This window comes from Eubalaena glacialis, chromosome 11 (genome assembly GCF_028564815.1).
Source record: "Eubalaena glacialis isolate mEubGla1 chromosome 11, mEubGla1.1.hap2.+ XY, whole genome shotgun sequence".
In the NCBI taxonomy this organism is placed as follows: domain Eukaryota; kingdom Metazoa; phylum Chordata; class Mammalia; order Artiodactyla; family Balaenidae; genus Eubalaena; species Eubalaena glacialis.
In genome coordinates, this window is record NC_083726.1 from 89,700,864 (window position 1) to 89,717,344 (window position 16,481).

At 37.0% G+C, this 16,481-nt stretch overlaps 1 protein-coding gene and 1 non-coding gene across 6 annotated transcripts in view; both read right to left on the minus strand.

Moving 5' to 3' along the window:
* Window positions 1-16,481, minus strand: part of BICD1 (BICD cargo adaptor 1) — a 187,659-nt gene that overhangs the window by 25,104 nt on the left and 146,074 nt on the right. For 2 of the 5 annotated variants that reach the window (XM_061206427.1, XM_061206426.1), the window contains exons 5-7: window positions 14,129-15,220; window positions 9,982-10,133; window positions 7,212-7,419 (exon numbers count right to left, since the gene is read on the minus strand). In XM_061206427.1, the coding sequence (XP_061062410.1) occupies window positions 7,212-7,419; window positions 9,982-10,133; window positions 14,129-15,220 (1,452 nt within the window). Of the gene's footprint in view, window positions 1-5,945; window positions 6,140-7,101; window positions 7,420-9,981; window positions 10,134-14,128; window positions 15,221-16,481 lie in introns of all 5 variants that reach the window. The other 3 variants (XR_009702655.1, XM_061206428.1, XM_061206425.1) reach the window with 3 other exon arrangements.
* Window positions 10,789-10,891, minus strand: LOC133101885 (U6 spliceosomal RNA). The gene has a single exon (XR_009702771.1). It is a non-coding gene; the product is annotated as a U6 spliceosomal RNA (small nuclear RNA).

The window sequence follows — 16,481 nt, forward strand, 5'->3', positions numbered from 1 at the left end:
CCAGATAGCTGAGGCACATATCAAAGGAATGATTTCAGTGAGCCCAGACTCTTGCATCTTCCCATACATAGACAAGCCCTAAATTCCTTAAAGGCAAATCTGAACATTCGAAACAACTGGCACCTATGGTGGACATTCCCAGAAAGATCCATGTGACGAGACACAGCAAGAAACAGTTAGAATGGTCATCGCCCCTTTGCCACAAGATTATGGAATGGACATTGACAGTGGGGAACTGTAACAGGGAACTCCATGTTAGATCTGTTTCTTTGACTTTAAACTTTGCTTTTCGTTGCTTTTGTTATTATAATCATGCATAATGGCCTGCCTCAGGGAACCCTGCCCCTCTGCCTGAACGTTAAGTAAAGTGCCTTTGTTCAGCTCACTGGAAGACAATCTGACCCTGCCCACATGTGAATGGCTGCAGGAAAGAAGAAATTAACACATCCCCTCCTATTTTGTAAGATACATGGTCTTTTTACTTTACTTCCTCACCTCCTCCCCCTCTCTGTTCTATAAAAGAAACTGGCATCCAGACCCCGATAAGATGGTTTTTTGGGGACCCTAGTCTGCCATCTTCTCGGTCTGCCCGCTTTCCGAATAAAGTCATTATTCCTTGCCTCAACACCACGTCTCCTGATTTACTGGCCTGTCGTGCGGCAAGCAGAGCGAACTTGGACTCGGTAACATACCTTCTGCCTATTAAGGTCTGTAGTTACCTATCATGACCAGTGCTTGCATTTCTTCTGCGAGGATTTCCTCACCACTCCAACTCTTCTATTTACCAGGAACATTTATTAATATCATTACTTATTTGCCTATCTACCTCCCCTTAAAGGGGAGAACAGGGGTGATGTTTTACTTGAATATCATTACATTATACCAAAAGCCGAAAAAAGTACCTGACACATAGTAGATGCACAATATATTTTGTTAAATTTTGACGAATGAGGAAATGAGGAAATGAGTTAATGAAAGAAATGTGGTTTTGGTACATATTTAAGAACATAGGCTTTGCAATATAACAAACACAAATACATGTTTACTGTTTGAATATACGGAAATGTAAAGACAATTTTCACTAATGAACGTGTTTGTATCTATTACTAAAGGGGTGACTACATACTAAGGTTAATACATTTATGAGCTGCTTTAAAAATCGGTAAGATCTAAAATATAGAAAATTTTCAGATTTCAAAACAATACCATTCTTTCACATTAGTTCAGTAATGGTTTCAGAGAAAGAGAGAAGGAGCGAGGAAAAGAGAGAGGTAGGGAGGGACAGAGGAATTGAAATGATAATGGGGAAGCAGAACATTCAAGAGAAAAAGCTCCTATAGGAAAGCACAGGTTCACGAGGAGCAAATTGCTTAGGCTATTACTTCAAGAAGGGAGTTCAAACTTGCTTTTTCAAGTTTCAGATTTCTTGTTTATCCTGTTGCGATATTGTGATTTATAAGAAATGTATATTTGGTCTTCGTCCAGGATTCCTGACCCTTAGCTCCCCAAACCCTTGGAATTTCTTAAGTGCTGAGAATGACAAAAGTGTCTCTTGTGTTAATGAGATGACTTTAGGACCCCACCTAAGGGCGGAGGCTGGTTGTCAGGAGAACCAACCACAGAATTAGAGAGTTTGAACTTTCAGTTGCAACCCTTGACCTTCTGGGGAGAGGCTGAAGGTTGAATCAATCACCCAGCAGCCAACAATTTAATCAAACTCATGCTTCTTTAATGAAGCCTCCATAAAAATCCGAAAGGACAGGGTTCACAGAGCTTCTGGGTTGGTGAACACGAGGAGATTGGGGGAGAGTGTCGCCCTAGGAGAGCAGGCAAAAAAAGCTGTGCACCTATCCCCATTCCTTGCCCTCCACATCTCTTCTGTCTGGCTCTTCCTGAGTTACATCCTTTTATACTAAACTGGTGATCAAGGAAGTAGCAAATTAACTGAACCTGAAGAGCGGGTCATGGGAACCTCTGATTTATAGCCAGTAGTTCAGCAGTAAGGTAACAACCTGGACTTTGGACTGGCGCCTGGAGTTCAAGGAGGGGTTGTGTGAACCCCAATCTATCGCGGTGGGTCAGAAACACAGGTCATGACCCGGGCTTGCAACTGGCGTATGAAGTGGGGGGTGGGGCAGTCTTGTAGGACTCAGTCCTCAACCCGTGGAATCTGATGCCATCTCCGGGTAGATAGTGTCAGAATTGAGTTGAATCATAGGGCACCCAGCTGGTGTCAAAGAATTGCTCGGTGTGGGGAAGCTCCCCCCCGCCCCCCATGTTGCAACTGGGTCCCTAATTCACTTGTACAAATGATGCATTTAGGTCTTTACTACAGAAATAACATCTGTGGCCTATGAACTGCATAGATTCCTTTCACATATTCTGGTAGACTGATTTAAATTGTTGATTAAATTGTAAGTTTTTATTAATTATATAGGCCTAGGTAGTGAAGGCATTGAGATACAATGTTGGCTACAAAATAACCACCGATATTATGAAGATATACTATCTGCTGCCTGATTGCAAACTTGCTGATATCAGAAGGGCCCCTTTTGATTCAAGTTCGTCAAAGCTAGTAGGCACATGGGGGAGGACGCTGGAGTTTGTATGCTAGATAAGGATAAAGTCAAGAACAAGAAAGTCAACAAGCCATGGCTGGAAACTCTGGGATTTCAGGGGCTAAGGTAGCAAGCAGAGACAGAGCCATAGCCAGAATTTTCCTCCACAGGGTTTTAGTAACATTGGAAATCAATCAGTAAAATGTACTAACAAATTAGCACAAAACATTCTACTAATTTTGAAAATCAATGCCCTATCCTAGAATTGATTTTCCAGAAATTGAGAAATTCTGCCTTGAAGATGTGGTTTCTGCTTACCATCTCATAGAAGTGAAATCTATTTGAAAATATTCCTTATATATGGTAAATAATATTTTATGTTCTGTTTATGTAACTGTTTTAAAAGTTAAATGAGATTTATACCTCTTCCAATTCCTCAACCAAAGGATCCAAAACAAATTAAACTAATATCATTTCTATTGATTTAATTACTTCAATGATCCACAATAGAAAACAACCTATATATCTGCTGATTAGAATAATTAAAATCACCTAAAAAGATATATTAAAAATATATTTTTGAAAACAATGTCTATCAAAAAACATTCTGATAAATTAACAGGAAACTGTCCTTTTAAAGTGATGAATATATATTGTTACCAGCAAGTAAATTTATAATAATAACATTAAACTCATAAAACCTATTATTTCCCATGGGTTTAAGATATTTCTTGCATAGGACATAGGACTAGATATATATGGCATATTTTCCCTTCCTCAGCTTAATGAAAATATTTTATATAGTAAAAGCATCAAATAATGTTTAATATGTTTTATACAATATAGTTCAGCCTAGGAAAAATAATATATATTGTCAATAGTGCAAATATTTTTAGAAGCTACAATTTGTTGTAGATGGCTAATAAGTTTCTATAGTAATTCATTTAACCAGAACCTTTTAGAAAATGTTGCTGGGTTGATTTAAGAATTTATTAACGATTAATCTGATTGGTTCCATGATATCCAATTAAAAATTCTTCAGGCTATAATAACAGCTTTACTTCCTTCCTGCTTTTATTATTTTAACTTCAAATAAATGGTTAAAAATATAAGGTTTATCAATATGCTAAGTTGTCACTAAAATGATTTTCTGGCCTAATGACGATTCTGAATTCCACATTATTTATCTCTCTAATCTTGTATATAGCAATCATTTCTAAGGCCTATGGCATTTTCTCATTATTCAAAACTAAAGAATTTAAGACGACGTAATAGTATTCTCATTCATGTATGCTGACTAGCCTTAGAGTTGCAAGATGTGTACAGTGTCTATAAAGTTGTAGAAAGAGTCAGAATGTGTGAAAATGTCGGACTTTTAGTACATGATATGCCCTTTTTGACAGCACATCAAAATGGAGCAAAAAACATAAAGATGTTCATACTTTAACCCAGTGATCTCACTCTTGAGAAGAAAATGAAATAGATGAGAAGTTGAATGCATGCTATTCCTAACAGCATCTTATAACAAATAATGGAAAATGATCTCAATGGCTAACAAGAGAGGAAGTAGTGATTAATGCAATAACAATATCTGAAATAGAATCTACGATACAACCTTTAAAAATAAAAATAAGACTAGGCAGTAACAGAAAAGTTTATGATATCTGTTAGTGGTTTCCACAATGTAATGACAATGATGTAAAATAGATATTAATGTAAACAAGCATCAACTAGTCATACATAAAATGAAAATAGTTGTTATTAATATTCATTATTAATTTTAATCTTATTGATATGTCACTTTTAAAATTAAAATACAATAGGGTTACTTATTAATCACAGAATTTCTTTTCTAAGTTCTAGAAGATAGTGTTACTAAGTCCAGTTGGAACACAAAAAGACCTGTGGGTTTTATTTAAGTTAGGTGTCCTGATGAATCAGGACCACTTTGGTGACTCAGATACTTCCAAAGGGGTCTAAAAGAAGAGGAAAAGAGTAATGAAAGGAGGAACATCCAGGAGAGTTGTTGCCTTTTGTTTTAGGTGTACATTTTGGCTGCTAAGGCTCTTCTAACTCCTTATCACTACCTATGTCCTCAAACATTCTTAGAATGTTTAACTTCTGCTATAAATTTCCACACCATATCTTTTAATCCCAATCAGTAGGCTGACTTATGAATCAGATAAGGAAAGTACAATATTAGAGATCCAAAGGCTGAGGTTTCCAAAAAGGAATTAAGGTAAAATTGAAGTAAATTAAAAAAAAAAAAAAAATTCTGTGGCACAGGTGGCAAACTCAAAGGTTACAGTAGGGGCCGGAAGATAACAGAAACAAGTGCAGCAGGTTGGATATAAGTAATTGGGAGCGAGGGGCTCTGTGGTAAACTGCAGTTTGCCCTGTTTAAAAGCAGCAGTCACTGCATAGATCCAACAGGTTGCTGACATGCATGAATGCAGACTTAGGGCTGCCAGATATTCAGAATCCTTCAAGGGAGCCCAGAAATACAGCTGTTCAGGTGAAATCTCCTGAGTTTCTAACTGTTGACAACTAACTAGAATTAGTTTTAATTTTTCGTTCCCTGCAATAGCCTAATCACAGCTGCCTTTGGGCTTATTTTGTTTCACAGAACTCCTGTGTACCACCTCTGACCTATAGTTAGCATGCAGGCAGGGATTTCCCAAAAGGATGATCTTTATCTGCCAGAAGTCACATTTTCAATTGAGGCCTTTCATAGAAAAAATAAAAAATATTAAAAAAAGAAAAAAGAAAAATGCTAAACAGTGAAGCTGAAGTAAGTTGTGAGCATGCTGGTAAGCACAAATCAATAAGGGCCTACAAACTATAAGAACATTATACTAAGACCTAAATGTTCCTGAGGAGCAAAACCTTAGAGGATTTTACTTTTACACTCTCTATAACTGAGGAGACATTCTGAATCACTACAAAAGGAGATCAGCCCAAAAGGCTTTTTATAAAGATGGTTCCCTTTACTGAAATTACATTAAAAATGATCAGAAGAAAATGACAAAATTTGACCAAGATGGAATTGCTATGAGCTACCAAACTGCAAATAGGACCTGACTGTGTGTGTCCTGTGTTGTGCCTGTTGCTAGTTTCCCTTCAGCTATCCCATTCCTTCCAACTCTCATTTTCCATCCTTGGCTGTTAAAAGGAGGTCGCTGGAGACTCCTAAGAAATGATTGTCTGGCTGACTAAAGAAGGAAACCGAAAGACAGGTATAAAGACATTTTTACTTTAACCGTAGGAATTTACCGTCATTAAAGTTAGACTCTGCGGATGGGTGGGAGTGAGTGGTTGGAAGGAAGGGGAGAGCTGTCTATTCAACTTATCATTTGCATCACATGCACCCAAGGAAAAAATGTTTACCTGGTGGAGCCACGGTTAACCTTTTTTCCTTGCTGAGCCGGTGCCCTTGGATGAATTCACTCATGGAAGGGGGGCCCTTCAGAAGAAATGACTCTGTGGAGGTGGGATCAGGGGGAACTCTTAATAAATTCTGTAGGTAGGAAGCCCCTGAAGTCCTGGGACGGCTCTGATCACAAAGGGAAGGTGAAAATTGTCTTGCAGGAGATCCAAGAAAATACATATAGGAAACAAAAAAGTTTTACTTTAATTACCTTTCAAAGCCTCACCAGTGACAACATTATTTATATTGGCATTTAAAATTTTTTAACAAGTAAATCAAGATTTTCACTAAATGTTTAGTTTCCATACCAGGATATAACCCTATTTGGAAACTGTACTGGATACTGGAAAAGAGATTTATTATAGTTAGTCAGTTTGAACCACAAATAGAAAATATTTATATTGTTTGATTCTTAACTGAAAACTCCTAAAATAAAAACTTTACTATTAACTGAAAATACAGGGTAAGTAATTCAACATCCAGGACTCTGGAAAAAGGTCATAAAATCAAGCCATTAAAAACCATACAAGTGACTTTTGAACAATATTCACATACCAAATGAAAAAGCACAAAAACCTGCTTTTAAGAAAAAGACTATACATATTCCATTCTATTTGACCTAAATAGAGACATCTCCTTTCAGTCAGTCATCAGTTTTCAGAATATGGACAAAAGTTCCCCTAAGAGAACACATTCATATCCTTGCCTCGTTAGAGAGAAGCTGGTAAATAGCACCATTGCCATTAAAACTATCACTCATGTAAAACATAGCTTCATTCTTAATATTGACCTTTTTATCTACCAATTTTTAGGTTGGAGGTAAGGGAGAGGCATATTTATGCATACAAGGAACAGCAAAAATGTTAACAGACACTTGAAAAGTATATTATGGTTAACCAAGAGATGGGGTGTGGGGGACAGAAAGGAATAAATAAACACAAGTATCCAAAGGTTTTAATTTGGAAAAACCAACATTGGCAAGGCCCATTTATACACCCACTCCCAGTTTTTCCCTTCCTTTCCTTCCTCCATCCTCCACAATAAGAGCACATTAATTTTTGCAGTTAACTAAAATCTGGCCACTGCACCATACTATGAAGATCGCTGCATGCATACCTTTTCCTCTGAGTGCCACTGCTGACCCGAATGTTGGGTGTCTGTGGGCCCTGACTATGCAGGAGGTAAGTGTCTATGGTGGGCACGGTGACTGATGCCTCCCCACTTACTTTAGGGCTGCCGATCTTGCTCTTTCCAAGTTTGCCTTTGCTGCGACGGGACTGCTCATGGTCAAACTCTAAGTCCTCCAGCCGCTGGGTCAGGGCGAGTTTTTGCTGGATAGCCATTCGTAACAAAGTGTTTAGAGTCTTCTTCTCATCCTCTGCAGCTGCTAACTGTCTCTGCATCTCATCCAACTGTGTGACATATTCATCACATCTGGAACCACAACAGAAAAGTGGTCAGGAGAAAATCTTGGTGAAATTAAGTTTGGAACTTAAGTTGAAAGTAATGAATTTTACTGGAATTTAGATATTTGGAACACTGGTCTTCCTAGATCACAGTGGAAGTAATCTATTACAGTAGAAAATTGGAAACAGAGCGGGTTCAATAACTGATAGTTAATCTATACAATGAAGTACATATGGCGACATTCTTAATAGGTGGTATCTTTTAAACCCCAGAGACAGAGTTATTGTGGTTGCAGAAGAACCAACAGTAAAGTCTCAGGTAATGTTCACAGCATTGTAGATGTGTTACAATAGCTTTATAGTCTATGCCTGTAGCATGCAAAAGAATAATAATATTTGTAAAGCAAATATGTACTTCTTTATCTATATGTATAGGTTTTATTTTAATTGAGTACAGATTGTAGTTGCTATTGCTTTCAATATGGCAGATTTGCCTGAATTAGAAACCTGAGTATCTTCAATGATTTCCCAACCAGATGATAAAGCAATAGGTGTCAAGGAAAACCAAGATTTGCATAGGGTTCAAAACAGATATAGCTGGCTGTCAGGAACATCTTTATTCAGGTTTGATACTTGTGCTGCAGCAGGAGGATAAGCTCGGTGGTCTTTTTTCTGCCAAAAGTAACACCTAAGCACATGTACATTTGGAAGGAAGAATTATTCACACAATTACTCAAGAGTTTTTACTGCATTTATTTACCCACTAAGATAGTAAGAACTCTCCATGAATCAGAAGATAGTTAATGACTTTCTGGAGTTACCCAAAATGTATTGTACAAACTTTGAAATTAACACAAGACTGTTGGTATTTTAAAGAAAGAACAGACTTTGTAGTGAAAGAACTTGAGATCCAGGTGGGTCCCATTTTCTTTTTTTTTTAAATATAATTTAATTTTTTATACAGCGGGTTCTTATTAGTTATCTATTTTATACATATTAGTGTGTATATGTCAATCCCAATCTCCCGGGTTCCATTTTCTTTAACACTGAATGTCAAGAAGCATAGTAGGAATATCATAAGAAAAATCAGGGCTTAGTAAAATAAAATGTGGATTTCAGGACCCTGGATTTATTTTAATTGGTTAGATTAAAATATTTTAAGAAATACTATGGAGTAAGGCAGTTAATATACCTGAAAAAACAAATTTCTGTGAAAATGCATTATTTGAGGATAATAATTCGTACATAAACCAGATCGAGACTTTAAATGTCCCTTTAAAAATGTTTTGATTTCCTTTTCAAAGAGGAGGGCATTGTGCACCAAACCCATTCTCCATCCTGCCGCCCTCCACCGCCATAGTGGCCAGAGGTGTGCACATTCTACTCCCCAAACTCTACTGTGCTCAGACCCAGAAGTCAGTTCCCTTCAGTTCTCCTGTAACCTTGTGGTCTCTTAGGCACTTGGCCGCCTCACTGCCATTTCCAAGAGTCAATAACAAAGTTTGAGTTTGAGCCTTTTCTCTTCTGACACTAAAAGGAAGCTGGACAGATTCCAGGGCCCAGGATTTTTTTTTTTTACATTATATCAGCTACATGTAAGTAATTTACTGAATCTGTAAATAAAGCATAAGCATAGTTATGCTTTGTGAATTTTGTACCAAGTTTGCATCATATAAAATATAGAACTATTTTTGTTTTGGCACTGAATTGTGACAGCAAAAAGGAAACTGCAACACTATATTGAACACCAAGATTTTGAAAACGTTGAACCAATAATTCTTAACAATCATTTCAAGTCTAAAAAATAAAATATAGTGGTGCTTCATAACAAAACTGGTGGGGGGAGGTAGTACCTAATATTTGTCTAAATAATTAGTTGGGCAGTGTGAAAAATTTGGTGATATATATAATTACATTTTAGAAATTATAATTTAATTCACACTATATTAAAGTAATTAGCTGACATGATGAATATTAATCTTCATTACAAAGTATCTTTTTCACACAAATACTTGCTAATGATAAACACTTTTATGTATACAGAAATAAATGTCAGTGGTGATAATGTAATATTTAGCTATTTGAGGAAGTGGGTTTTTTCCCCCTTATTGGAGGTGGTTTTTTTTCTTTTTTCTTTTTTTTTTGGTCTAATTCTTTTGGGCACATAAGGCTCTAGAAAAAATATCTATTATATTAATTTAAAAACACTTGTATGGGGAATTTCCTGGCAGTCCAGTGATTAGGACTCTGCTTCCACTGCTGGGGGCCCGGGTTCTATCCCTGGCTGGGGAACTAAGATCTGCAAACCGTGCAGCACGGCCAAAAAATAAAAAAAAATTAAAAATTAATAAATAAAAACACTTGTATGTAGAAGAATTGCTTGATCCAGTGTGTCCAGTAGAGGGCTCTGGAAAACAGCACAAAAGGTTTTATCTTAGATTTGTCAGAGTGGAATCTCATGTATTTTCTTCATACCCTGCCCTTTTAGATGGCAGACTAAGTAACACTCACGATGCACGAAGATGAACATGTGCATTTTGAAGTCTTTTTCCCCATGTACCACACCTAATCTTGCAAGAAAAACTATTACCTTGTTGCAAACATTGCTCTCAGGGATGAGAAAGTTGCTGCATCTTCTTTCAAAGCCTTCAGTTCATTTCTAAGTTTCGTCATAGTTTCAGTCACCATTGCTTTTTCGTTTTCATATTTGTTCTTGAGATTAGCTAATGCCACCTCAGCTGTCTAAAGCAGAAAAATCACAATGCTTACAATTTTCATATCAGGAAAATCTATCATACAGATTCTTCATGCTGGGTCTATTTCTTTCATAAATAAAAAGTGAAATTGTCTAGGTTGAATTTTATATAAACATATATATGTACTTTGGACATAGGGCAATTTTTTTTATGTCAAAACATAAATGTGAATCCATAATGTGGATAAATTGCCCTAGAAGCCAGCTGTGAACCAGAGTCACTATCAAGAGCTAAGGGAATGATAGTAGTTCAGTAAATATTTAATGCAGATTATTGAGAGTGTGGGATTTTCAGATATGAAGGGAGCCAAAATGAAACTTTATACAAGAAGGGTTTTATCAAGGAGAAGTTAGTGAAGAAGCACAGCTTCCAGTCGAAATACAGTAGAACTCAAATATTCTTTTGTCACCTGTGCTTGGTGGGTCTGAAACATATAGAATAAAAGACACAGGTCATTGCAATTTATAACATGAGTATGACAAACTATAAATCCATATTATATATTTAAGGAAAAGAATTAACAAAGAATCAATTATTTCCTAAGTCTTTGTATACAACTTCTTCAAAACAATAAATTATAGTCAAATTCTTCTTCACAATCTCCATAAAATCAGATTCCAAAAAATATATATACATATATTTTAAATATGGAATGTTTCACGAATTTGCGTGTCATCCTTGTGCAGGGGCCGTGCTAATCTTCTCTGCATCGTTCCAATTTTAGTATATATGCTGCCAAAGCAGGCACCAAAATATTGAATGAATTAAAGCATTTGTTTGAATTTGGGATTTGGGCATGTTTAAGTTCTTGGAATTAAGAGTGTTTCAAATTGAGAACTAGCTTGACACACAGTAGGAAATAGAAACAAACAAACAAAAAAATGTTGGCTAAATCAATGCATGAAATCAGTGTATATTTAGGGACTGCCTATTTGATGCATAGCCCCCATGGTATTCATATTGAAGCCAAACTGGAAACACACCATTTTTACAAACTGTTAACTACAGCTTTTCAGAGTGTGTAAAAATATTCAATACTAATGAAAAAAAGCCCATTACTAATGAAAAGAATCCATTAGTAATGGAATTTCCCAGGAAGACTACTGTGGTTTTTTAACATTTCTTTTTGTGCTTCAAGTGGACAGCTTCAACTTTCTTCTACAAAGTGCCAATCCATTTATAGAGATAAATGGATTCTCTTTTAATTAAAACACTATTGGATAAGGTAGTTTGTTAATGTTTTTATTCCAAAGTTGTAAATTAATAGTTTTTTTAATTTTTATTTTTAATGTAACTTAATAATTTTGATTGAATTTAAATTCAGATTAAAATGAGAGGTTACTCATAAAATACTTTAGTATGTTCTGTAGTTCTATAACTCAGTAGAAACTTTAGAAATGTTATAGATTCAGAAAGTTATCCACAATGCAGAAATCGACCTGGGGAAAAATGGCAGTTGTTTAATTTTTTAAAAATTTAGACACATAATCATTTAGAACAGATAGTTAAGTTTAACTTGTGAAAATGTAGATGTAACAAGTTTGTAAACACATGGAGCTACATGGTCAGTTATCTAAGGGGAAAAGAGAGGGAAGTGACAGAAAAGCAAGATCTGAAACAGAAGTATAAACTCATTTATTGTGAAAAATGCCCCAAAGGACTCAGCATTGTTTGTAGATTTTTGTCCACAGAACTGCACAAAGCTTTTCCGGAATTAAGAAAGTGTAAGTATCTCTAACCCATTAGCAGATTTGCTGACATCTGCATTCACCACATTCTCCCAAAGTTGATTTTCTAAATAAAAAATCTTGTTTCCAGCCACAGAGGTCTAGATGTAGGATACATTAGTTACTTCCTTTGCAATGTTCCCGTAAATTGGATTACAGCATGTACAACATCAAACTGTAATTATCTGTTCTATTCTGACATCCCCGGAAGTCTGTGAGTCTTTTTCTGGAAGGCAGGGACCATGTACTGGCCTTCTTTGAATCTTTAGCATCCATCACAGTTTAGTATACAGATGGTCCTTTGTAAACATTTACTTATCTCATCAGAAGACACTGTGCTTACAAAAAACCCTAAGGTGTATTAAAAGAGTCATAGAGAATGCAGAATGCCTGTTTTAATAAAATCAGGAAGATTCTCTTTTTTTCCTCTATGACAATTCCTAGCTTAGCCTTAATAACAAATATTCCACAGTGTCTATAGTGGACGTCATCTGTAGAGACCTGAGCTATTTATGGCACACAGCATCACAGCAATAGCCCTAACATCATTAAAATATAAACTAAAGGCATGGTTAGAAATGTGTTTACATTTAATTTACTGAGACCATATGGGCTGTGACACTAATGTAATGCAAATGGTACCACAAACTACTATGAAAATAAAAATTCAGCCAGGAATGCTTTGAACTGCTGAATTCCTATGGCACTGTTTATATCACTATCTTGTAAATAGTTACAGGCATGTATTGAAATTCTACTAGATTACTAGTCACTTATTTTTGCATCCCTACTTACTACCTGCCATGAAATATGGAATCAATGAATGCTTATTGACAAATTAGTCTCTCTTGGCTGATCAACCATGCTTATCTGTACTTTCATGTCAATTAAGCATCTTGACACTTCTATAGATCTAGGTTTCTAGGTCAGTAATATTCAAACTTCAGGAAGAAGTCGAAGTTATTTGAATGGCTTGACCAAGAATGCCCAGGATATTATGTCTTTGATGAAGGTCTTCTAAGCCTTATCTAATACGGTATTAGTTATTCATGACCACTAAATCATTGGGTCTTTGGAAGGATATGGTAACAAATTCTTTATTCTGACCTCAAACTGGAGTCAGATCTCTCACAAATTCTTCATTCACCCTAATCTTTTCTAATTCCGTGAAGTGATAGCACAAAAATAAGGTCCTATTTTGCCTTTAGATTTGTAAAGAACATGTTTATATAGTGCAAACATTATTACTGTTTGTGGTATAGACCTCCAAATTGTATCAACAGGTTTATGGGAACTGAAGATAAAGATGGTAGAAAGCTGCAATGTAGACGGCATGATAATGGTATGGTTTCCCCCAGATAAAGGCAAAAGGAAAAGGAAGTCTGAATCTGAAATTAACTTTCACTCTCTAACACTAGCATTGCTCACATTTGCAGGAAGGTATTTGATGTTTTGTTGCTTCTTTTTATCAATACCCTTTATTCAGCACCCTTCTCAAAGGTATCTTTCAAGTCTCACTTTCCAGAGAAAACAGAGGTTAAAAATATTTTCCCACCTATATTTCATAGCACTGTCATCCAGGTAAAGTTTGAGGGTGAAAACCAAATTCAGACATCAAGGAGATCTAGGAGTTAGGTAGGATCATGTGGTAGCATTCCTACTTATGCCAGAAGGACAAGATCTATGGTTAGGAAAAATTCTCTTATTGCTTAAGCTCTGACTGAGGTGAATTAACATCCCAAGTGGACCTAAATTTCAGATATGTGGTTAGTGGCAGAGTTAGTGCACATTCTATTTTATCTCCATCTCTACCTCTCTCTCTAGAGAGCTCCCCTCTGTTTGCTCTAGCTGCCTACCAGGGTGCCTTTCTTGCTGTCTCTGCCTGGTGTAAGCTTCCATGCCAGCCTATTCTGCATCCCTCCATCTCCTATTTCTACACTTAGTGATTGCTGGGCTCCAGCTAAGTACCGCCTGGACTGCCTTTCTACATCTGCAACTGGATCTTCTCTGTTCCTGCTTTAATTTCCTCACCTCTACCTCTACTTAGTGGGGCATAGCTACTCTCCTGTTTCATCCATTCACGCACTTCAAAGAAATTATTACATTCTGATCTGGCTCTGGCCATAGTTTGTTTTATTCCTCTAATGACCAGGAATCTGAACTCTCATCCTGATGGTGGTGGACACTCAAAAACATTTAGGAATAAACTAGTTAAAGTGTTGGCTAGCATGGCTCATTAGTAGAATGAGATCACCTGTTTGTTGGCTTTCAGCACTGCCCTCAGTGTGGCGATCTGCTCCCGTTTGGTGCTCAGTAGGGACTTAAGCTTGAGGATCTCTTCCATTAGGGCTTCTTTGTCTTTATCAATCATGGGGGCCAGCTCCCGTGCCGCAGCTCTTTGACGAGACAGTTGCAAGGACCGGTCCACAGCTTTCTGCAGATGTTTGATTTGGTCCCGGATTATGGCATTAAGGTTGTAGATATTCATTGGTTCTTTGCGGATGTCACTTGTGTCTAATACTGGAGATGATGGTGGGGCAGTAATAACAGGCGAGATGGTGGGAGTCTTGGTTGGACTTGGCTCTTTGCTGGCCTCTGTGTTTTCTTTTGAAACTGGTTCAGGTGAGGTCCTTGTTTCTACAGGGGATGACACACCCCGCCTGACTAACCGTGGAGACAAAAGTCCCCTGGGATCATCAGGCCCTTTCAGGCTGCCACTACGGGTGACTCTACTTTGCCTATAGTAGTCCAGCATGACCCTGTTAGGGGTTTCATTATTACACAGACATACATGATGGTAAAGCTGAGCTAGCTCCTCACTAAATGTCACCAACTCATCCTGGGCTGTATTAAGGGTATTGTGATTTTCATTGGCTATGCTGGTCATCTTTTGCAACTCCTTCTCCATATGGGCCATCTTCTCTCCACTCTCCTTGGTGGTCTTCTCAAGGCTTGTAATCTGCTCATCATACATTTGGATCTTACTCTCATACTTCGCCTTCTCTTCAGTATAGTTTTCTACAGATTTATTATATTTCTCCTTTAAGGCCTTAATTTCAGCTTTCAAATCGATCACCTCAGTAACTGCCACTCTGTATTTGCATTCAAGGATCTCTAAGCCATTGATGTCCACCTCGTAGTCATGGGTCTCCTCTCCCGAGTCCCGGCCCTTTTCCCCGTCCAGCTGCTTGAGCTCCTTGCTGCTCTGCAGGCCCCTCATGGCATTAACGTGCTCCGTGAGCCGGTGCACCCGTTCGTGCTGCTCCGTCAGTGCCCCCTTGGTGTGTTCCAGCTGCGTCTGTGACTCCTGGAGATTGGCCAGAAGAATGGCCTTTTCCCGCTCTACCTGCAAGGGCAAAAGAAAGTCTCTGAATGACTTCAAGGCAATGCCAGTGATGAGCTTGACCCATTCACATTTGGACATGTATATGTTTTAAAAATGCAGAAGAGCCCATGTTTCCATTACTACAAGTTGAATTGGAGTGTGTTTTCTTATTTCAGCAGTTCTGGTAAGTCAATCAAAAAGTACATCATTCCAAAAGAATTATGCTCTGCATATTTATCCCTCCAAATTCTCATGCATTATACACAAGTTAAATCTGGGCAAGCTTCAGTTTAGTAATCTATAAAAGGAGCATAACAATGCCTGCCTCATAGGGGCATTTGGATGATTCAGTAGGACAGTGAATTTAATGCTCAAGGTATTATAATGTTAGCTGTTGTTAACATTTGGGTAACTGTGGTCCAATTCCCATGACCAAAATGCTTCTACATGGCAAACACATCTGTTTTACGAATTTGTATTTGTATGTGCAAAAGCAACTCTTTCATCTCAGAGTCAGGATATATTTGAATACAAATCCTCTTAGCTGGGTTTCATTACGTATAACAGATTGTACTTGCTTATAGCTGAAGATGAATTGACTTATCCAGACTATTGGGCAATAATTTTAAGTGAAAATCCAGGTAATTATGTAACACAGTATTTGATGAAAAGCCAAGACATTTGAATTTTTGATAAAAGAGATGGAAAATCTCCTAAATATTCTATTATTGGTATTGTATACAATCTCAATGAAATGGACTGTTTTTTTTCTTTTTCTCTTAAAAATTAAGTAAATTTGCTCTGAAAAGTCTAAATATCATTTGATTAGTATACATGAATACAATACACATAGCTGATTTCAAAAAGCTCTTCAATAGGAAAAACTTTTGGATAAAACTAAAAACTGGACGAGAACAAAATGTACTGAACATGTCTCAGGTTTGTTCTAGAGGCAAAAGTGTTATGATAAATGAGATAATGCCTTTAGGAGAGTGTCCAACCTGGACTTTGCCAATTCCCATTTAACATAAACATTTTCTAAGCCCCAAAGTATGTCTACCAGTTTCTTCATGATAGCACCTCCAGAAAACATCAAATAGAACACTGTCTCCTTCATATGTATATGTTCCACATATAGTACTAATTTCCACACTCAATACATTTCTGGTGGAATCATTTGAATAGGGAACGATGTCCAAATTTTATACACACATACACATGTATGTGTGTGTATGTAAATACACACATACATACATACAGATGTGTGTGTGTGTATATATTT